The 22,291-nt window shown below is 45.1% G+C and overlaps 1 protein-coding gene across 5 annotated transcripts in view; it reads left to right on the forward strand.

The window, feature by feature from the left end:
• FAM184B (family with sequence similarity 184 member B) overlaps positions 1-22,291 on the forward strand; it is a 186,884-nt gene that overhangs the window by 115,753 nt on the left and 48,840 nt on the right. For all 5 annotated transcript variants that reach the window (XM_047855650.1, XM_047855649.1, XM_047855651.1 and 2 more), the window contains 3 exons: positions 67-206; positions 735-941; positions 21,957-22,067. In XM_047855650.1, coding sequence (XP_047711606.1) covers positions 67-206; positions 735-941; positions 21,957-22,067 — 458 coding nt within the window. The remainder of the gene's footprint in view (positions 1-66; positions 207-734; positions 942-21,956; positions 22,068-22,291) is intronic.

Below are 22,291 nucleotides of genomic sequence, written 5' to 3' on the forward strand. Positions count from 1 at the left end.
AAAAGACCTTGGACATGAGGCCAAGGCCAAGGGCATTTCAAATGATGTTGAAACTTATGCTTGCAGATGAAATGAAGACAGAGCTAGTTGCAGAGAATGAAGTCCTAGGGAAGGCGAATGACCTGGAAGGCCACAGTCTCCATCCTCAGCAGGACCCGAACTTTCCCAAGGAGTGTCCATGTACCAAAGGAGGCCCAGAGATACAGGTAGTGTCTCACCCAGCCCTGGGAATGGAGAAGTCACAGGAGGCTTTGCTGGAATGAGCTTCAGGCAGAGGCCAATCTCGTAACTATGACAGAGCCACTTGGAAGAAGCAGGTCCCATGGTTTCAGGGGTCAATGCATGGGTGTGAAGTTCCAGCTAACTTCTTGCATTTGAAATTAGGAGACTAAGAATATAGCAGAACTTCTATTGACGGCTTCTGGGAAACTTGCATGGGATTCCCACTGTCTGTTCCCAGTCAAAACAAACAAAGCATTCTTTAGACACTGCTATAGTGGGCTGGAGTATCTCCTCCTGTGACCATAGGTACACTATTCCAAAGGGCCCTTTGCTGATTCAGGTGGACAAAGTGGTCTCTTACGAATATCAGATATATAGTCTCGTGAACTTTATGGCACCTTGTGCTACATGCTGTAAAATCAGTGTGTAAATGTTGTACCCAAGAGAAATGGTAATTCCCTGCTCGTCACCCCATGCTGGCAGGTTTACAAGGCCCTTTTTCTTTTTTATAGACCAAGAAAGAGGCAAGTATTGAGACGGAATATATGAAGAAGCAATATGAAGAAGACCTTCGTAAAATCAAACATCAGACAGAAGAGGAGAAGAAACATCTCAAAGACCAGCTAGTGAAGCGCCTGGAAGACTTGGTAAAGAAGCACGCCATAGAAATCAAATCGGTTCGCTCTTCGGTGGAGGCCGAGAGGAGGAAGCTGCAGAAGGTGAGACCCCCCCTTTCATAGACTCTGTTCCGATTCTTTTTCCTTTCCTCTACCTCCCTCTTTTTCTCTTGTATTTCTTCTTTCCTTCCTTGGACATTTACTGAGCTCCTGCTGTGTATACATCTAAGTTATTTCTCTGCCCAAGGCAATTCAGAGTCTTTTAGAGGAGACGGGGACATTCCTTAGACTGTGAGCCGGTCAGGGCCTAGAATCGTTGACACGATGTAGAATTGTGTCCTCTGAACATTTAACTGAGGAAATTCAACTCTCCTCAGCAAAGACAGAGAGAAATAACATGAAGCAAGCACTGAGGCCCTAGCAGACTTGCCTGGATTCAAATCCCAGCTCTGCTAGGAGATTTGTGAGCGCAGTGAGTTATTGAACTTGGGCCCCTCAGAGGGAAATCTTGTGTGCCTTAGGTTCCTCATTTATAAAGCAGATGACGATAACAGCACCTCCTAGAGTAGCTGCGAGGATTAAGTGAGGTAATCTGTGTGAAAAAAAAAACAAAGCATAGTATGTGCCTGGGGCATAACAGGTAGATGAAAGTAATTAATCAGTGGCTTGCCAACGTGAGAGAAGATTCCCAGCCTCTGGGCACTTTTCCGACTTTCTACCGAAGGAGGCAGCTTTCTGCTGAGAAGAAATGCAAGGCTTCATCTCTTCCTGTTTACTGGGAAGAGCAACTCACATCTGTGACATTTTAGGAAAAGAATGAAGTGTAAATCAATAATATCGTGAACTTACTCTCTTTATAATGCAAGAGCCTGCATTATCAGCTTTGAGTTTTTGCTGAAAGACAATCAGATAGCACTGACGATTGCAGTGTTGTGTGGCAGTTATGAGTAGTAGGTACTCAATAAATGTGTGTGTTGGGTAAATAAATGAACTCATGAAAGATCCAAACTAGTCCTGGTCTAAGAAGTCCTAACACTTCCACTAGCTGTATGACCATGGCCAGGTCACTTAACCTCGCTGAGACATGATTTCTAAAATAAGGGCAAACACTTTGAAGGCTTGTTATGGGTCCCTGATGGTATTAAATAAAAACTCTTAATTCAGTGCACAGCATGTAGTAAAAGTTGGATAAACAGTGGCTATGCTGAGTTACCCTGAGCACCGGCTGACACAATGCATGTTAATATCGGTTAGTGCCTGCTATACTTTCTTTTTAATTTTTAATTTATTGTGTATGACCACCACACTTATAAGGCACTTCAGTCTCAGAAACACAGTGAATCTTCCCAACAAGATGACAAAATTGGTATTCATATTTTAGAGATGAAAAAGTTAAGGCTCAAAGATGTTGGGTGTCAACTCACACAGACAGTGAGTGCTAGAGCTAGTATTAGAACCTGATAGCTCGAGGGTCACCTGGCTCAGTCGGTTAAGTGACCGACTCATGATTTTGGCTCAGATCATGATCTCACAGCCGTGAGATCGAGCCCTGCATCAGGCTTGCACCCAGCGTGGAGCCCGCTTGCTATTCTCTCCCTTCCTCTCTCCCTCTGCCCCTTCCCTGCTGGCTCACTCTCTCACTCTCTCAAAAAATAAAACTTAAAAAAATTTTTTTTTAAATCTGATAGCCCAAGTCCAGAACCCCTGGTTCCCACCCCTGCGCTGGGCAGGAGGCAGCTGTTTGGAAAGCATTTTCCTCCCCATGAGCTGCTAGTGGTCACGCAAACCAGATCCTCAGACAAATAGCTGACTGCTCTTTCTATCCAGAGTCACAGTCAGTGGAAGGAACCATAGCTCCCAGAGCTACAGGTTGCCCTGGTAACCTGTCAGCGAAGCCTGACTGACTGCACAAATCCCATTTTGGCTTTAATCAGGGGGCATGAATCCATTTGGGAAATGAATCACATAGAAATAAATTGTGTTTCTCTTCTGGTTTGGGAGAGGGGCATTATGCTTTTTATCCCACCCCCTTTTTTTTGAGGGGCATTTAGACCATTTACATTGAATATAATTATCACTAAGTCTACGATCTTGCTGTTTTTGTATTTGTCACATCTGTTCTTTTTCTTTTTTACTTCTTTTTCTGTTTATTTTTGATTCATTGAATTTATTTTTTGTATTCCCTCTTTTATCTCCACTAATGGCTCATTAGCTATTTTTCCTTTTTTTCTTCAGGGGTTGGGGGCTGCTCTAGTGGTTGCTCTAGGATTTACAACATACGTCTTTAATTTATCCCTGTCTGCTGCCAAATGTTATTTTATTTCACATATATAACTTCTCTGTACAAACCTTACAATAATGTATTTCCATTTATCCCTTCCTGACCTTTGTGTAATTGTTGTCATACATTCTTTTTTTGTTAAAATTTTTTTTTTCAACGTTTATTTATTTTTGGGACAGAGAGAGACAGAGCATGAACGCGGGAGGGGCAGAGAGAGAGGGAGACACAGAATCGGAAACAGGCTCCAGGCTCTGAGCCATCAGCCCAGAGCCTGACGCGGGGCTCGAACTCACGGACCGCGAGATCGTGACCTGGCTGAAGTCGGACGCTCAACCAACTGCGCCACCCAGGCGCCCCTGTTGTCATACATTCTAATTTAGACATGTTACAAACGAGAGAGTATATTGCTTTTATATTTCCTTAAAAAGTCAGTTATTTTTTTGAAGTTTATTTATTTAGTTTGAGAGAGAGAGAGAAAGAGCACATGAACCAGGGAGGGGCAGAAAGAGAAGAAAAGAGAGAGAATCTCAAGTAGGCTCCTTGCTGTCAGCACAGAGCTGGACAGGGGCTGGAACTCATGAACTGTGAGATCATGACCTGAGCCAAAATGAAGAGTGGACGCTCAACAGACTGAGGCACTCAGGGGCCCCAAAAGTCCATTATTTTTTAGAGGAAAGTTTTCAATAAGAAAAAAATATTCCTTGTATATTTTATTTTTAAATTATAATATTATACTTATTCTTTCCCATTTCCCATTTCTACAGTCTTTATTGCTTTGACCTGAAGCATTTCTTGTGGTGTAAGTCCACTCACGGCAAATTCTGTTTTTGTATGTCTGAAAATGTCTTTTTTTGCCTTTATTTTTGCTGGATACAGAATGCTAAGTTTACAGTTGTTTTTTTTTCTTTCAGAACCTTAAAAATGTCATTTTTTTGGTTTGCATTTTCTTCAAATGCAAGAAATCTTGGCAGTCCCCTTTATCATATTCCCCCTATTCATAATATGTCTTTTTGTTCTCTGACTGCTTTTAAGAGTTTCTCTTTGTCACTGGTTTCCACACCTTGATTATGGTATGCCATGTAATATTTTATATGTATGTTTTTCTGCTTGGGATTCATGGAATGTCCTGGACCTGTGGGTTTATAGTTTTTTCCAGTTTGGAAATTTTAATGCCATTATCTCTTCTGCTTCACCCTCCTTCCAATATTGTCCCACAAGTCACTGAAGCTTTGTTCATTTATTTATTTATTTATTTTCTGTTCATTTATTTTTGGTCTCCTTGTCTCTCTGTGCTTCAGTTTGGATAGCTTTTATAGCTGTATCTTTTAAGTACACTCATTTTGTTTTTGTATATTATGCAATTTTTTTAAAGCCTATTTGGTATATTTTTTCATTTACAATATCATATTTTTCAGCTCTTGAAGTTCCATTTGGTCTTCCATTATGGTTTCCCTTTCTCCTCATTATGCTTATGTCTTCCTTTAAATTCTTCGGCATGATTGTAATTGCTCTTTTGGCATTCTCATCTGTTAGTTTGGATTTTTTTTTTCTATGATTGATTTTTCTCCTGGCTACAAGTCCCATTTTCCTGCTTCTGTGGATATTTAGTAATGTTTTATTGGGATGCTGGACATTAAGAGTGTTAACTTTTTGAAAGACTGCATTTTGTTATCACCCTTTTAGGAGTGCATTTTGTTTTGGCAAGCGGTTAAATTACTGTGACTCAGCTTCATCTTTTCCAGACTTACTCTTTTTATTGTGTTAAAAGGTACCACTTTCGAGATTTATTTTTAAACTTGGTTAGGATGAGTGTAGAGTAGCATTTGGGCTGGTGCCACTTTAGCTTTACTACTGAAGTGTGACCCTTCATGGGGTCCAATACCTCATGTATTGATTAATACTGGTGTTATTGTGATTGCTGACATTTTTGACTTTGTACTGGTTGACTGTTGTTGCCGCACCATGAACTTTATAGATAGATTCCAAAAACAGTAATGTTTCTTCTCCAAGCAAGTTAACATATTTTCCTTTAAAAACATGGAGGCCAGGTGATGACAGCAGGTGGGCCACGGTGAGAGCCATCTAGTGATTGGCCAGTTGAGCTGCCTGGTGATTGGCTGCATGAGCAAGACCAAGCTGAGAGCCCCCTGGTGATTGGCTGGGGCACAGTGGTGCCCTCAGGAGGTGTTGGGATGAACCCTGATTGTTGGAAAGGCCCAGCACTGACCCAAGGCTGCACTGGAGAGAGGGCTCCTGGGTCACAGCTCCTCCTATTCGGGTACGCTTCAGGGTTCTCCACCCCCCACTGATCCCATCCCAGCCTCTCACCCACGCTCTGCACTCCACCTTCATGTTTGCTTCTACCCTTCTGCCCCTCTGGGGTTGCGTGAGTCCTTATACCAGCACTGGGCCCCACCTGGACCCAGGCCCCACTGCAGGGCTGGCCAGAACACCCAGTTACTCTGGCCCATTTGGCAGAAGGGTAGGGGGTTGTGAGAATCAGAGTACAACAGACCCTTACCCAGCCAGGCAGAGCCTCTCCAGTGCTCTGGGGTCATAACCTGGCTCAGCATGAGGAAGCTGGGGGCATGTCCTGAAGGTACCCTGGACATTCTACTGACATGGAGTCTTCTGTCAAGGGTCAGCACAAACTAGTCCTCTAGATACGTGACCAAGTGTGAGCACACCAGACCACAGTGCAGGATAAGAGACTCTCCCAGAAAGATGGCTTGTGAGGACTTCTCTAACCCAACTCAGCATGGAGCCAACAAGTCTCCAGGACTCTAGGCTGACCAGGAACCCTCTAGTTTGGAGCTCTCTGAATCAACACTACAGGGCAATCCAGTCTTCCAGCTGGGCCAACCAGAAGCCCTGCCACCAGGAGCCAACTGACCTTCATCAGCACAAGGCAATAAAGTTTCCCAGACCCCCGGCCAATGTGGAATTCTCTGAACCAACTTAGCATGGGGCAATGGAGTACCCCAGACACGGGGCCCACCAGGAACCCACCAACCCAGTTTAGCACAGAGCAAACTAATCCCCTGGATACCTGGCTGATGGCAAGCCCTTTGACCTAGATCAGTACAAGGCAAGCAATTCCCCTGGACACCCAGCCAACAAGGAATTCTCCCAATCAACTCAGCATAAGGCTAACGAGTCCCTAGGACAGTGTGCCCACTGGGCACCCACATACCGCAAGCCCTCTGACCCAGCTCAGCATGGTACAGATGATTTGCCTGGACGCTGGGCCATCCGGGAGCCTTCCAGCTGGGAGCTCTCAACCCAGAAGAGCACAGGGCAATTGAGTCTGCCAGACACCAGGCCATCAGGAGCCCTGGGACCTAGCTTATCACAGGGTGAACTAACCCTCCGGACATCTGGCTGACCAATACTTTCTGACCCAGATCAGCCCAAGGTGAACCAGTCAGCCAGATCCCTGGCCAATGGGTTCTCCTAACCAACTTAGCATAGAGCTAATCATTCCCAAGGACAGTGGGCCTACTGTGCGTCCTTGCACCCAAAGCCCTCTGACTCAGCTCAGCATGTGTCAAAAAGTTGCTTGGATGCTGGGCCAACTGGGAGTTCTCCAACCAGCAGAGCACAGGGCAATTGAGTCTACCAGACACCAGGCCAACCAGGAGCCATCCGAACCAACTAATTGAAGTGTGAACTAATCCCCTAGACATTCAGCCAACCACTAGCTTTCTGACTCAGATCAGCACAAGGCAAAGGTGTCCCCCAGTCCATTGGCCAATGGGTAATTCTCTGAACCAGTGTAGCACAAGGCAGTAGAGTCTCCTAGACACCAGGTTGACATGGAACCCACTGACCCAGTTCAGCACAGGGTAAACAAATACTCTGGACACTTGGCTGATGGCAAGCCCTTTGACCCAGATCAGCATAAAGCAAAGAAGTCTCCCAGACCCTCGTCTTCTAGGGAATTCTTTGAACCAACTCCACATAGGGCTAATGAGTTCCCAGGACAGTGGAACCACTGGGCACTGTTGTACCAAAAGGCCCCTGACCCAGCTTAGCATGGGGCAAACAAATTGCCTGAACACTGGGCCAACCAGGAGCCCTCCAACTCAACAGAGCACAGGGCAACTGAGTCCACCAAACACCAGGCCATCCGGGAGAGGAGCCCCCCAACTCAGTGCATCACAGGGTGAACTAATTCCCTGGACCTCCATCTGACCACAAGCTTTCTGACCCAGGTCAGCTCAAGACAAATGAGTCCCCCAGATCCCTGGCTAATAGAGAATCCTCTGAACTAACTTAGCACAGACAGTGGAGTCCCCCAGACGCTGGGCCCACTGGGAGCCCACCAACCCCGTTCAGCACAGGGCAGACTAATCCCCTGGAAACCTGGCTGATGGCAAGCCCTTTAATCCAGGTCAGCACAAGGCAAGCAAGGCCCCTGGATTCCCAGCCAATGGAATTCTCTGAACCAACTCAGCATATGGCTAACCGGTCCCCAGGATAGTGGGGTCACTGAAGACCCACATACCACAAACCTTCTGACCAAGCTCAGCATGGGGCAAACAAGTTGCCTGAATACTGGGCCAACCGGGAGGCCTCCTACTCAACAGAACACAGAACAATCAGGTTTTCCAGCTGGCCCAGCCAGGAGCCCTTCAACCAAGAGCCAACAGACTCTCATCAGCACAGTGTGAACGAATCCCCCAGACACTTAACCAACTACAAGCTTTCTGACCCACATTAGCACAAGGCAATCAGTCTCTACTGCCCCCTGGCTTGTGGGGATTTCTCTGAACCACCTTAGCACAGGGCAAAGGAGTCCCCGGGACAGTAGGCTGACTAGGTGCTCTTGGACCAGGAGTACTCTGACCCCACTTGGAATGGGGCAAATGAATTCCCCAGACATCTGACCAAGTGGGAGCCCTCCATCTCACTCAGTTCAGCACAGTGCAAACAAGTTTGCCAAACACACTGAGGACCAGAAGCTCTCCTACCAATTAGAGGAGGGCAAATGAGTCCCTGGAACACTGGGACAACCATGAGCACACTGACCTAGCTTGGCACAGAACAAGTGAGCCTCACAGACACTCCTGTTTGGGAGCCTTCTGACTCCCTGGCTCAGTTCAGGGCAGTGAGCCCCTGTATACCCACATGAGTGGGAGACTTTTGACTTGGCTCAACACAGGGAAAATGAGGCCCATGGATACCTGGCCGACCAAGAATTCTCCAAACCCGCCCAGCACAGGACAAATGAGTCCCCTGGACCACTGGCTGAATGCAAACCCTTCAAAGTGGGAGCCCTCTGACCCAGCTCACCACAGGACAAAGGAGTTGCCTGGGCACCTCACCAACTGGGAGCCCTGCCACCCCAGCTCAGCAAAGGGTGAATGAGTCTTCCAGACACTCGACAAACCAGGAATTCCAGCCAACTCAGCATAGGGCCAAAGATTCCCCTGCATGTCTGGCTGACTGAGAGCTTAGTGCAGGGAAAATGAGTCCCCAGAACATCTGTCTTTTAGTGGAGGAGCCAGGATAGAGGCTGTCTGCGAAGGTAGAGGTTCCTCTCTCTGCTGGAAGCTTGCTCCCAAATGTCACTCAGCTGTGGCTTGAGGCTGAGGCCTGACGAGTGCTTGAAACCACTCAGACTGCAGTCCCCACAGTCAGACCTCTGGCCCGGGACCAACTTCAGCCTGGTATCTTGATGGGACTTCGTTTGAGGAGCCTTCATCTTCTGGGGAGTTGTCTTCAGAGGGAGCAAAAGATACCATGCCTTAAACAAGATAGACTGAAAGCTGGAAGAGTTTTCCATGGAAATGAAGTGTATGGATAAATCTTTGACAGCATTTGACAGAAAGTTTGAATTTATGAAAGAAGCTTTCAATATAAGGAGGGAGAGGAATAAATCCTTCAGAAAGTGTCTGAGCTAAAAGATTTAATGTGTGAAGAAGAAAACCAAACACTGAGAAATCTGCTTTGTCACTGGGTGTCACAGGAAGCACAATTTAAAGAACACCTTGCCAGAGAGCCAGGTCTCCCTGGACAGGGGCATGAGATGCAGAGGGGGCTGAGAGCAAGTTCCAGAGGGAACCCTGGCCCTGAGCATGGAGAAGTCATCAGCTGAGCTTCTCCAGGCTAAGGAGAGGTGCTCCAGCCTCACAAGAACAGGCCGACCAGTGGGGTCAGAGGCAGGCTGATGTCCATGAGCCGGAGAGCTTCATCAGCAACATGCATGGCTTCCTGGGAGCATTTGCCTTGCAGGCAACATTTTCAAAGGGGTGATGTCCCTGCACACGCCCACCCTGAAGGGCATAGAAAAGGAGCTGGGGTGGATTGGGGGTCACCTCCCAGAATGGGAGATGACATGAGTTTCAGGATTTATATGAACTTTAAATAATTTTAAATAATTATTTATGTTTTTAATGTTTATTTTATTTTTGAGAGAGAGAGAGAGACAGAGTGTGAGTGGGGGAGGGGGAGAGAGAGGGAGACAAAGAATCCGAAGCAGGCTTCAGGCTCTGAGCTGTTAGCACAGAGCCTGATGCGGGGCTGGAACTCAGGAACCATGAGATCATGACCTGAGCCAAAGTCAGATGGTTAACCAACTGAGCCACCCAGGCGCCCCTTTGATGTCTTTTATAACGGTGCTAATTCCATCATAAAGGTCCTACCTTCATGACCTAATCTCCACCTAATTACCTGCCCAAGTACTACCTCCACAAATTCACAGAGGTTTAGGACTGCAATATGTGAATATGGAAGAGGGCACAATTTAGTCTGGAACATGTGTCTTCGTGTGAATTTCTTTGGGTTTATCCCGTTTGGGTTTTTCTCAGTTTCTTGAATCTTTAGGTTTATATCTTTTGGCAAATTTGGGAGATTATCATCCATTTTTTCTTGAAATACTTTTTCATTCCCACTTTTTTTCTTTTCTCATTCTTGGATTCCAATTCGGCAAATGTTAGAGTTTTTGCTACATTTTCACAGGTTCTGTTCTTTTTTTCCTTTTTTTTCCATTTTATCTCTCTTATTCAGATACAGTAATTTCTGTTACTCTGTCTTAAAATTTATGACTCTTTTCTAGATTCCTCTTCTTTCTGCTATTGAGCCTATTTATAGTATTATTAAAATTTCAGTTCTGGTATTTTTTCAGTTCTAAATTTTCAAGATAGTTCTTCTTTGTATCTTTCGTTTCTTCACTGAGACCTATTATTGTTCTTTTGTTTCAAGCATGTTTGTGATTGCCAGTTGAAGCATTTTCATGATGGCTACTTTACAATACATCAGGTAATCCCAACACCTATGTCATTTTGGTGTTGGGCATCTTTGGATTGTCTGACTTGTACAAGATGACATTTTCCTGGTCCTTGGTATGATGAGTATTCTTAATCATACCCTGGATATTTTGGGTGTTGTTATGAGACCCTGGATCTTCTTAAATCTGGTGTGTCAGCAGATAGTGGGTCTACAGAAGTGTGGCTAGCAACTGCAGCCCCAGACATGTGCCCAAACCAGAGGGAGCACGTTGAGGCCTGGACAGAGCTTCAGCCACTCAGTCTGGCCAGACACAACTGGGAAATAGAGGACAAACTGCATGAAAAGTCACACCATCGTGACATTCTTCCCTGCAGGCAACAATGAGGACACATGACAACTAAAAACATGCTGTTTGCTGAATTTACCCCTAAGGATGGATGAGAACCCTGTAGTGATCAAAACTCTGGTTGGAAATGGGGAGTCCTCAGGAGATGCCTGTTTCTGTGTGTCAAGTGCATTTGACCAATTTGGTGTATGCTGGTCGAAATCAGTAGGGATGGGCTTACTGGGATGGTTGGTATTGATGTTGGACTTGCTCAAAACTTAAATCAAAAAGGCCCTGTCTTGAGGTGCCTGGGTGGCTTAGTTGGTTGAACATTCGACTCTTGGTTTCAGCTCAGGTCATGATCTTCCTATTCGTGAGATCCAGCCCCAGCTGGCAGTGTAGTGCCTGCTTGGGTTTCTCTCTCACTCTCTCTCTACCCTGCCATGCTCATGTTCTTTCTCTCTCTCTCTCTCAAAACAAATACATAAACATTAAAGGGAAAAAGGCCCTGTCTTACTAGTGTCCTCATCCTAGGCTTCATCCCACCCAATACCACTCCCCACCCTCTAGAGGGAACCTGACCGGGTTTCCAGCCCAGGATGGATTGGCTGACTCTGTCGGTGGGCTGGTGTGCTCCACTGATGTGAGACACACATTCCCCTCCCCACCTACTCCCCCCAATTTCCGGCTTGAGGATGACCTCTGCCCTCATTCCCATTATCAGAGTACAGCTACAGAGGAAGAATAGCGTGGCGGTCAGCCCACCTGGAAACCCCAAAGGTCAGTGTCTCCTTCCTCCACATCAGCTTGGGGCAGCCTTGAGGTCCTCCCATACTCCCCTGGACACTCTCTCAGAGAAGTGAACTCCAGGATCAAGGGTCTCATGGCGGGTTTTCCCTCCAGGCAACCACCCAAGGCCATTCCGAGGCATGGCCCCAGCTGGGACCCCCAAAAGCCTGCCTCCCGACATGTTCCCTCTTGCTCAGGTTGGCCATGGCTAGCCTCTCCACTTGAACTGAAGAACCCAGGTGGCATAGGATCCGACAGTTCAACCCAAATCCATCTACAACCAGATCACCTGCCTACATGCCCCATCATGTCTGGCCCCACAGACGGAGGAGTACATTCATTCAGGGCTAATGAAAACGTATCTTTGGGAAATTCTTTTACCGAAAATAACCCTGAAGTTTTCCTGCAAGGAAGTGGGGGTTTTTTTGATTGTAGGTGATGGCCCGAGCCACACTCTCAAAGTCAGGCATTTCGGTTCCACGAGAGAAAACTGAAGATGAGCTCACCCTGTTCACGCCACACTCCTCAGCCGGACCGCAGCCGGAGTGCTGACTGCAGGGTGGCAGGCTGAGGGGGTGGCTTGGGGGCAGCTGCAGCGTTACTGAGGGAACAGAGTTCTCCGGGTGTCATAGGACAGTCAGCCCGAAGGGAGCATGGCAGCACAGCACCTGCAGAAGCCTTTGTAGACGTCTGCTTTCCACTGTGAAAATGAAGGAAACACCTTGGGACAAAGGTGCACAAATCCACAGAGATAGTCCCCCTGACTCCCCGTTAGCAGGTGGCCCCCTTCTCCCACTTGCTCATGCCCCAAACCAAAGTGTCCTCCCTCCTCCCTCCTCCCAGCGCATCTGTCACCACAGCTGAGCTCCTGTGCACCTGGCTGCTGGCTGTTGTTCTTTCCCCAGGAGACTGAGCAATGACTACGTATATTCACTGCATCCTGCCTGGCCATGTTTGGACTTCTAGCTTCCAGGGCACATGCTTCTCACTCTGCCTGACCCTGGGGAGCCCCCCGCCACCAGGCCTGTGTGTCACCCCCTCCTTTGCTGGCCACCTCCCCTGAAGTGATCTTCCCCATCTCCGTGCTTCTAGGCCTCCTGGGGACCCCCCCTGAGAATCCCCACATAGAGGACCTCCCCCCACAAACTAGCCCAGTGCCCAGCCCGGTCCCTCCATCCCCTGAGCTCACACACCAGCCCCAGTTGGCTTTTATTTTATTTATTATTTTTTTAATTTTTTCTTTAACGTTTATTTATTTTTGAGACAGAGAGCGAGCGAGCATGAATGGGGGAGGGTCAGAGAGAGAGGGAGACACAGAATCCCAAACAGGCTCCAGGCTCTGAGCGGTCAGCACAGAGCCTGACGTGGGGCTCGAACTCACGGACCGCGAGATCATGACCTGAGCCGAAGTCGGCCGCTTAACCGACTGAGCCACCCAGGCGCCCCTCCAGTTGGCTTTTAGAGCCACTGTGATTGCTTTGCTTGATTGTAGTCCATCTCCTAGAATGTGAACTTGGTGGGCCCGGGGACTGAACCCCTCAATCTAGTCGGTGCCCAGTAGGTATTTTGCACTAACAAATGCATTGTTCTTTAGGACAGGTTATATTTAAATAAACAGTCGAACTCAATATAGTGCTATGTGGTAGAGAGTAATATTTGAACAAATGTTTATTTAGCACCTATGCCTTAAAGCACTGTGCCAGTGAACAGGACAGGGTACGCCCCTGGACACAGTGCAGGCCTGCTCTGTAGTTGGTTGACCTTAAATTGAATGCAAATAGAGACACCCAGCTCCTGGCCAGATGGAGCCTCGAGACAGAGGGACGATGGGGTTGGGTGGGATGAAGCCACAGCTCCAAGGGGCCCACAGTCACACATGGTAGGCACCTTCCAGGCTCTGGGGACTTCACACAGACATGGAGGAGGTACCTGCTTGCCTGCCTTCCAGCCCAGCTCCTCAGGGCAGCAGGGCTGGCACAGCGAGGTGGCTGGCTTTTGCCCTTGTGTCCCTCTTACTAACTCTGTGTGCCGCCCCCAGCTTTTACATTTCTGGCCCCTGTAGCCTCTATTAGTAATTTTTAATTGGATGCTGGACATTCAGAATGTTAACTTGTTGGGTCACCTGGGTGGCTCAGTCGGCTAAGGGTCGTACTTTGACTCAGGTCATGATCTCACGGCTTGTGAGTTCAAGCCCCACATCGGGCTCAGTGCTGACAGCACAGAACCTGGAGTCTGCTTCGAATTCTGTCTCTTGTCTCTGTCTCTCTCCGCCCTTCCCCCACTCATGCATTTTCTCTCTCTCTCTCTCTCTCTCTCTCTCTCAAATATGAATAAATAAATAAAAAAGAATGTTAACTTGTTGGAAGTATGGATTTTTTAAAGCATCCTTTTATGAGTGCTAAATGTTTTGGCAAGCTGAGAAGTTAAATTACTTGTGAATCAGCCGCATATTTTCCAGACATTTTTTTTTCATTGTTGTCAAGTGCATATAACAGAAAATTTACCATCTTTCCTGACTTATTTTTAAGCTTTGTTAGGATGACTTTAGAGTAGGGTTTGCACTAGTACTGCTCCAGCCCTACTACTGAAGGGTGACCCTTTATAGAGCCACATGCCCCACGTATTGATTAATATTGGTGTCATGGTGATCACTAATGGTGGCTCAGAGTGACTTAGGTCACTTAGGTGGCTTAGGTTTTGTACTGACTGACTCTTTCATGGGCTTTACTATAAGTGCATTCCAAATCATAATTTTTCTTCCTGAAAAACAGTTAATACGTTTTCCTTTAAAACCCCTGTTGAAAGGTCTGTTTGGTAATTTTCTGTGATTGCTCATTTATTGTTCCCATTACAGTGGCTCCTTCCTGTGTCTTTTTTTAAAAATTACCTGTAATTGTGGACAATCTAGACAAGGAAGCAGAAGATGGGTGTGAGTCCTGCTTCTACCTTATGGGATTTCTTCCATGTGAAATGGATGTACTAAAGCTTTTTCCCTGCGTACCATGAGAGTTCAGTGAGAATAGAGTTTCTGGAAGTGCTCTGTGAATTCTGTAAATTAATGGCTCATGGAACCCTGTTCCAGGTATGGATAGGAAGCTGCAATTTTTAGATTTGAAAGCACGAGTCTCCTTTTTCCTCATGTTCATATCCTGGTAGTTGTTTTTCCTCTTTGCCTAGCTGGGAGGATGTTAAAATTTCCTGCTGAAATCCTCAAGTTCACTTTGGCCTGAGCTGGCTATGGGGATGCTTGCTTTCCAATCTGTGTTCTGGAGGCAACCCAGAACCATTCATCTTCTGACAGTAAGTCTCATTATTCAGCACCTAAAATGAAGCTTACTGAAGTATCTCCAAAAATTATTAATGAAATCAGCTATTTCCATCTGTGGGGACATTTTTTTCCACTTTAGGTCCATTTGTCAAGGTGACAACTGAAGCTGTGATTGATTACATGGACCCTGGGAAGGTGGGCTGCATAAAATTAGAAATAGCCATTGCTTTCTGCTAAGAATCTTTCTCACAGGAGTCTACACTGTCGTTGTAGTGAACATGCTTTGGCAGAGTCAGTGAGTATCTGCACCAGGAAGCATGTTAAACAAAACTTTTCAACAAAAGCTTCACTGACTGAGAAGTTAATGAAGTAAAAAAAAAAAAAAAAAAAAGAGAAAACAAAAACTTTGCTGGGGGGATGGCTTTGTTTCTGATGGTTCTTGGGACAAAAGGATAATTTATATATATTTTTTGCAAGTGATCTCTCCGAACAACAAGCCATGCAAGAGGGATCATAGATTCACTGAAGAGACTGTACGCATGCTAAGTGTCCACCTCATGTGACCTTATAATCTAATCACTTCCCTCTTTTCTTCTAAGTGACTGACCCCAGGGCCACTGGCCTGACCTGGACTTGGCCCCACAGGAAGTGCAAAGTGTGTCCTCCAGGTGATCAATAGCAGCATCTTTTTAGATGCCCGAGTCAGAAACCCAGGAGTCAGACATGACTTCTCTTTCATGCATTACATTCAGCCAGTCATCAAGCCCATGTCGTCCACTCCTTTGATGGCCCTGAAATATCTCCATTTCCTTCCATCCTCGGTGGTAGCACAATGATCCAGTCACCCACCATTTCCTGCCAGACCATGCGATGATCTCCTTACTGGTCTCCCTGTGTCCCCTCTCCCACTTCCTTGAACCCAGTCTCCATTCCAGGGGGGAATCTTCTGAAAACTCAACCTTGGTTTCAAACTCTCCAAAGGCCCTCTATCGTCTTCACAGTGTAGTTCAAATTCCTTAATGTGGCTTTTTAAGACCCTACATCACTGGACTCTTGTTTGACTCTCTTGCTTCATCCCACACCTCTCCCCGGTTTAATGCTGCCTTCCAGCCTTTTAGGTCCTCATTCATGACAAATCCTTTCCCTTCTTGGCCTTAATGCATAGCTCCTCCTTGATGGGGAACACTCCCCCACCAACTCCCAAATTCATCTGTCTCATTTTGCCTCGTTTTTGCTGATCCTATGGGTCTTGGTTTAAATATTGATCTTTCTAGAAGCTGTCACTTGCCTGGCCTAGTGTTTGGTACGTGGTCCCCTCTGTACCTACCTTAGCTTGGCTGTTACTACACTTCATTGTAACCACCTATTTGCTACTTGTTTTCCCCACTGGGATACCCTGTTCACTACTACCTCCAGTGGTGTGTTAGAGTCAACTTGTACTGACTCCTAAGAGACAATTGTTACATCTTTTCCCAATTCTGTGTTCAGTGACATCATGGCAGTAGCTTGAAATTGGCCACAGTAGGAGTACTTACGCCACAGAAATTAACAAATGCTACAAATCAAATTGATTGTTTGGTTGGAAGCCAGCTAAACATTTACGAGTACATAGTCACTATATCTCTAGCCTCTTCAATACTTGGCCTGTAATAGACATTCGGTTAATTTTGGGTGGTTGAATGAATGAATGATAGGTTTCCATTTAACCCCAGGTCATCCCCCATCACATAAACCTTTGCCTCTCCACATTCCCATATGTCAGCTCAAGTGCTGACACTCCTTGGAAACAGAACAAGGCTCCAGTTTCTGAAGACTGGACTTCCAACTTCTTCACCCTGCTTTGGGGAGTATCTGGGGCCTGCCCACAGGACCTCCCTCAGCTTTGCTGTAGCAGAAGTAGGATAGCCTTTAAGTCAGGTGTTTGCCTGTGGTGCATGCCACATTTCCCTTAGGATGGCGGGGAAGAAGTGCAGCCAAGCAGCCAGCCTTCCCTAAGTTCAAACTTTGACTTCTCCACTTACTGGCTGCACAACCTTGGGCAAATCACTTAACCTCTTAGAGCTTCATTTCTTCATTATATAATGACCATTAACACTGGTACCCAGTTGATAGGGTTTTCATAAGGATCAAAGTGATTATTTGTGTAAAGGAGCAGCAGATGGCATGCACTCGGTAAATGTCAGCTGCTATCACTATGGCCATCTCTCAATGAGAGCATAAAGGTCTGTAATCAATTGACAACATAGAAGAACTACACTCCAGGTAGCTCTCAGATACTATAACCTCAACTTCATGGGAAATTCTTGAATGTCCCAGGGCTCAGTTCTTGAATCTCTCCTACTTTTCCTTTTTATTCTCTAGCATTTTCATCCAAATACATGGCGTAATACATTCTGTATGCTGACTCCCAAATGCATACCTGCAATCCAGAACTCTCCCCTGATTTCCAGACCCATGTGTCCACCTGCACACAGGACATCTAACAGAGGTCTCAAACTCAACAGGTCCCCAACGAGCTCCTCTTGCTGACCGTAAACCTGCTTCCTTGTTTGTGTTAATGGTGGCACCATCCTCCTCCACCCCGCTCAGGTTAGAAACCCTGGTGTTGTCCGTGACTCCTCCCTTTTCAGCAGGTCCTTGCAGCGAACACTGAGAAATCATCCGTGGTTCTATGCCCGTCACCAGCCACGCTGCTGCCTCAGTCCGGCCCCCTTCTGCTCCTGCCTTGGTTACTGTAGCAGCCTCCATGCTGGCCTGCCTGCTGCCCCGCCTGCCCCGTCCCCCCTTCAGTCTGCCCTCAAGACAGAAACCAAATGACCGTGTTAACGCCGAATCATCTCACTCCACTTTTCAGCTGTTGGCTGGCCTTCATCTTACTCGTCTGTCTCTACCACAATGTATGAGGCTTCCTGTGGTCTCCTCCGTGTCCTCTAACCTCATTGCCCACCCTTTCGGTCATTCCACTCCAGCCAAGTGGCCTCCTGTCTGCGCTTAGAACATGCCAGGGTGTGTGCAGGTCCAGGAGGGCTCACACCAAGACATCTCATTGGTTAGCCTCCTCACTTAACACAAGCCTTTACTCCAGAGTCGTTTCTCCTGAGGACTTCTTTGGCCAACCTATGTGAACTGAACCCAACCCCTCGACCTTCTATAGCTCCCCTTCCTGCTTTGTTATTTCTCCTTGGCACTTGTCACCATACAACATAGTGTATACTATGTTGAGCCTATTGACTTTGATGCCTGTCTCTTTTATGCCAATGTAAGTTCCTGGTGAGTAGATGTTTCATCCGTTTTTTTTTCTTTTTGAGTGTGTGTGTGGGAGAGAGAGAGAGAGAGAGAGAGAATAAAGGGGGAAGAGGGATAAAGAGAGAAAATATTATGTGGATGTGGAGCCCCATGCGGGGCGCGTCCAAATGTTTCATCTGTTTTTATCCCCAGCTCTGAGAACAGTGCTTGGCACATGGTAGGTTTCAGTAAGTATTTGTTGAATGAATGATCTGTCTTCTACTTATAAAGACCAGCTAAGAGGAACAGAATATTTCCTCCACTCCCTCAAAATAAGCTAAATTGGAAATACTATGCATCTGTCAGAATAAGAGTAGTACTTCTTATTTATGGGTCCCTCACTATGTATTATTTATCCACCCCTCACCTGCTGGCACTGTGCTGGGCATGGAAGGAACACACTGAGTCACAGAGAAGTTAGGAAATGTGCTCCAGATCACATAGATAAAAGGCTGTGCCACTCACATGGTCTCCAGAATGTTCCTCTACCTGGATCTTCTATGTGAGGTTGTCAGTCTATGGTGAGAAACTGTGGAGGAAGCAACCCTGTGAGCCTCATCATTTTGACTAAAGTATGGAAGCTATTGAGAAGACCACAGGAAAACTTTGTTCTGATTTTAATATTTCCCTGCATCTGAGAATGTAGTTGGCTTCTTGACTTATGGAACACTGAGAGTTGTGTCAATGAACATTCCTCTTTTCTCATTTGACACTACAAAACTTAAACCTGGGTGTCTACCATGCCCTCTCCAATATAGGTCAGATTTCGGGTATGATCTTCATATTTGTTTTCTTTTGACCTGCTTATGTATCTCTAATTTCTATTTTCCTGAAGTATTTTATGATTAAGTTTCTTTTTTTTAACTTGAAGTAGAATTTAATAACTTTGCAGTTATTTCCTTTAAGTAATATTAAAAGCTGAGCTGAGGTACAAAATTACATTGTTTATATAAATTTAATATATAAAATGCTGCTGACTCTGGACTTGCTCATCCCAGCAACTTTTTTAAAAATGAATTATTAAAAAAATTTTTAATTCCAATATAGTTAACATACAGTGTTGTATTAGTTTCAGGACACAATATAGTAATTCAGCAATTCTATACATTACTCGGTGCTTATCATAATAAATGTAGTCTTAATCTCCTTCACCTATTTCACCCATCCCCCCACCCACCTCCTCTGGTAACCATCAGTTTGTTCTCTATAGTTAAGAGTCTGTTTTTTGGTTTGTCTCTCTCTCTCTCTCTCTTTTTTTTTTGTATATTTGTTTTGTTTCTTAAATTCCACATATGAGTGAAGTCATGGCCATTCTGACTTATTTCACTTAATATTATACTCTCTAGATCCATCAATATTGCTGCAAATGGCAAGATTTCATTCTTTTTTATGGCTGAGTTTTATATATATAAAACATATATATATATACATATACATGTGTATATATATATATATATATATATATATACAGCACATCTTCTTTATCCATTCAACTATTAATGGACACATGGATGCTTCCATAATTTGGCTATTTTTTAAGTTTATTTATTTATTTTTGAGTGACAGAGAGACAAGTGGGGGAGAGTCGGAGAGAGGGGGAGACAGAGAATCCCAAGCAGGCTCCATGCTGTCAGAGCAGAGCCTAATGTGGGACTCAAACCCATGAAACTGTGAGATCATGACCTGACCCTAAACCAAGAGTCAAACGCTTAACTAACTGAGCCACCCAGGTGTCCCATTTTGGATCTTTTAATTAATGTTGCAATAAACATAGGGGTGCATGTATCCATTTGAATTGGTGTTTTTTACTCTTTGGCTAAATACCTAGGTGGAATTACTAGATCATATGGCAATTCTATTTTTAATTTTTTTGATGCACCTCCATGCTGTTTTCCACAGTGGCCACACCAGTTTGCATTCCCACCAACAGTACACATGGGTTCATTTTTTTCCCCACATCTTCAGCAACGCTTATTGTTTCTTGTGCATTTTTTAAATCATTCTGACAGGTATGAGGTGGTATCTCATTGTGGTTTTGATCTACATTTCCCTGATGATGAGTGATGCTGAGCATCTTTTCATGTGTCTGTCAGTCATCTGTGTGTCATCTTTGGAGAAATATTTGTTCATGTCTTCTCATTTTTTAAAAGTTTATTTATTTATTTTTGAGAGAGAGCACAAGCAGGGGAGGGGCAGAGATAGAGAGAGAGACACAGAATCCCAAGCAGGCTCCAGACTCTGAGCTGTCAGTGCAGAGCCCGACGTGGGACTCTAACTCACTAACCATGAGATCATGACTTGAGCCAAAGTCAGATGCTTAACCAACTGAGCCACCCAGCTGCCCCTCTTCTTCCCATTTAAAAATTTTTTTTAACATTTTGTTTTATTTTTTGAGAGACAGAGGACAAGCAGGGTAGGGGCAGAGAGAGAGGGAGACACACAATCCAAAGCAGGCTCCAGGCTCTGAGCTGTCAGCACAGAGTGCAATGCAGAGCTCAAACCCACAAACACAAGATCATGACCTGAGCTGACGTCGGATGGTCAACCCACTGAGCCACCCAGGCACCCCTCTTCTTCCCATTTTTTAAATAGATTATTTGGGGGTGTTTTTGGTGTTGAGTTGTATGTTCTTTATATATTTTGGATACTAACTCTTTATTAGATATGTCATTTGCAAATGTCTTCTCCCATTCAGTAGGTTATCTTTTAGTTTTGTTGATTGTTTCCTTTGCTGTGCAATAGCTTTTTGTTTTTGTTTTGAAATTTTTTAATGTTTATTTATTTTTGAGACAGAGAGACAGAGCATGAGTGGGGGAGGGGCAGAGAGAGGGAGACACAGAATCTGAAGCAGGTTCCAGGCTCTGAGCTGTTAGCCAAGAGCCCAACATGGGACTCAAACTCACAAACCATGAGATCATGACCTAAGCTGAGGTTGGACGCTCAACCAGCTGAGCCACCCAGGTGTTCCAGTAGCTTTTTGCTTTGATTTAATACCAGTAGTTTATTTTGCTTTTGTTTCCCTTGTCTCAGGAGACATATCTAGAAAAATGTTGCCACAGTAGATGTCAGAGAAATTACTGCCTGTGTTTTCTTCTAGGATATTTATGGCTTCAGGTCTCACACTTAGGTCTTTAATCCATTTTGAATTTATTTTTGTGTATGGTATAAGAAAGTGGTCCAGTTTCAGTCTTTTGCATCTAGATGTACAGTTTTTCCAACTCCATTTGTCGAAGGGATGGTCTTTTTTCCCATTGCACATTCTTGCCTACTTTGTCAAGGATTAGTTGACCATACAATTCTGGGTTTATTTCTGGCCTCTCTATTCTGTTTTGTGCCAGTACCATACTGTTTTGATTACTATAGCTTTCTAGTATATCTTGGAATCTGGGATTGTGATACCTCCAGTTTTCTTTTTCTTTTTCAAGATTACTTTGGCGATTTGCGGTCTTTCATGGCTCCATGCAAATTTTAGGATTATTTGTTCTAGTTTTGTAAAAAATGCTGTCAGTATTTTGATAGAGATTGCATTAAATATGTAGATTGCTTTGGGTAGTATTGACATTTTAGCAATATTGGTTCTCCAAATTCATGAGCATGGAATATCTTTACATTTGTTTCTGTCATCCTCAATTTCTTTCATTAGTGTTTTATAGTTTTCAGAGTACAGGAATTCCATCTCGTTGGTAAAATTCATACCTAGGTATTTTATTTTGTGGGGTACAATTGTAAATGGGATTGTTTTCCGAATTTCTCTTTCTGCTGCTTCACTATTAGTGTATAGAAATGCAACATATTTCTATGTATTGATTTTGCATCATGTGGCCTTTATTGTAAGCTTCTTTGAACTCTTTTGGGAATAGGGCAGGGTGTGAATAGGTACATGTCCTGTCCATGCATTCGTGACTTGTGTGGATAACTCTACTAATCATCATTTAGGAAGTAGAAGCACAGTTGGAGGAAGTGAAGAAGAAATCAGAAAATGAAATCAAGCAGCTGGAAGAAGAAAAAGCAGCCCTAAATGTGAAGCTCCAGAATTCTCTGCTCGAGGTAAATCCTGAATTAATGCAGTGCTTGGGAGTGATGGTTCTGGGTGGGAGTCGTGGTTAACTGAGATGCCAGGAATCTCAGAAAACTGGCCCGACTTCTGTATGTTCAGCATCCTCAGCAGAAAGGAAAGGACTTCAGCCTGACAAGAAATATGTCTCAGGAGGCATAAATTTAGCTGCAAGTAACAGAGAGCCTGATTTATGGAGGCTTAACAAAGAGGCGTT

Source organism: Prionailurus viverrinus, chromosome B1 (assembly GCF_022837055.1).
Source record: "Prionailurus viverrinus isolate Anna chromosome B1, UM_Priviv_1.0, whole genome shotgun sequence".
Classification (NCBI taxonomy): domain Eukaryota; kingdom Metazoa; phylum Chordata; class Mammalia; order Carnivora; family Felidae; genus Prionailurus; species Prionailurus viverrinus.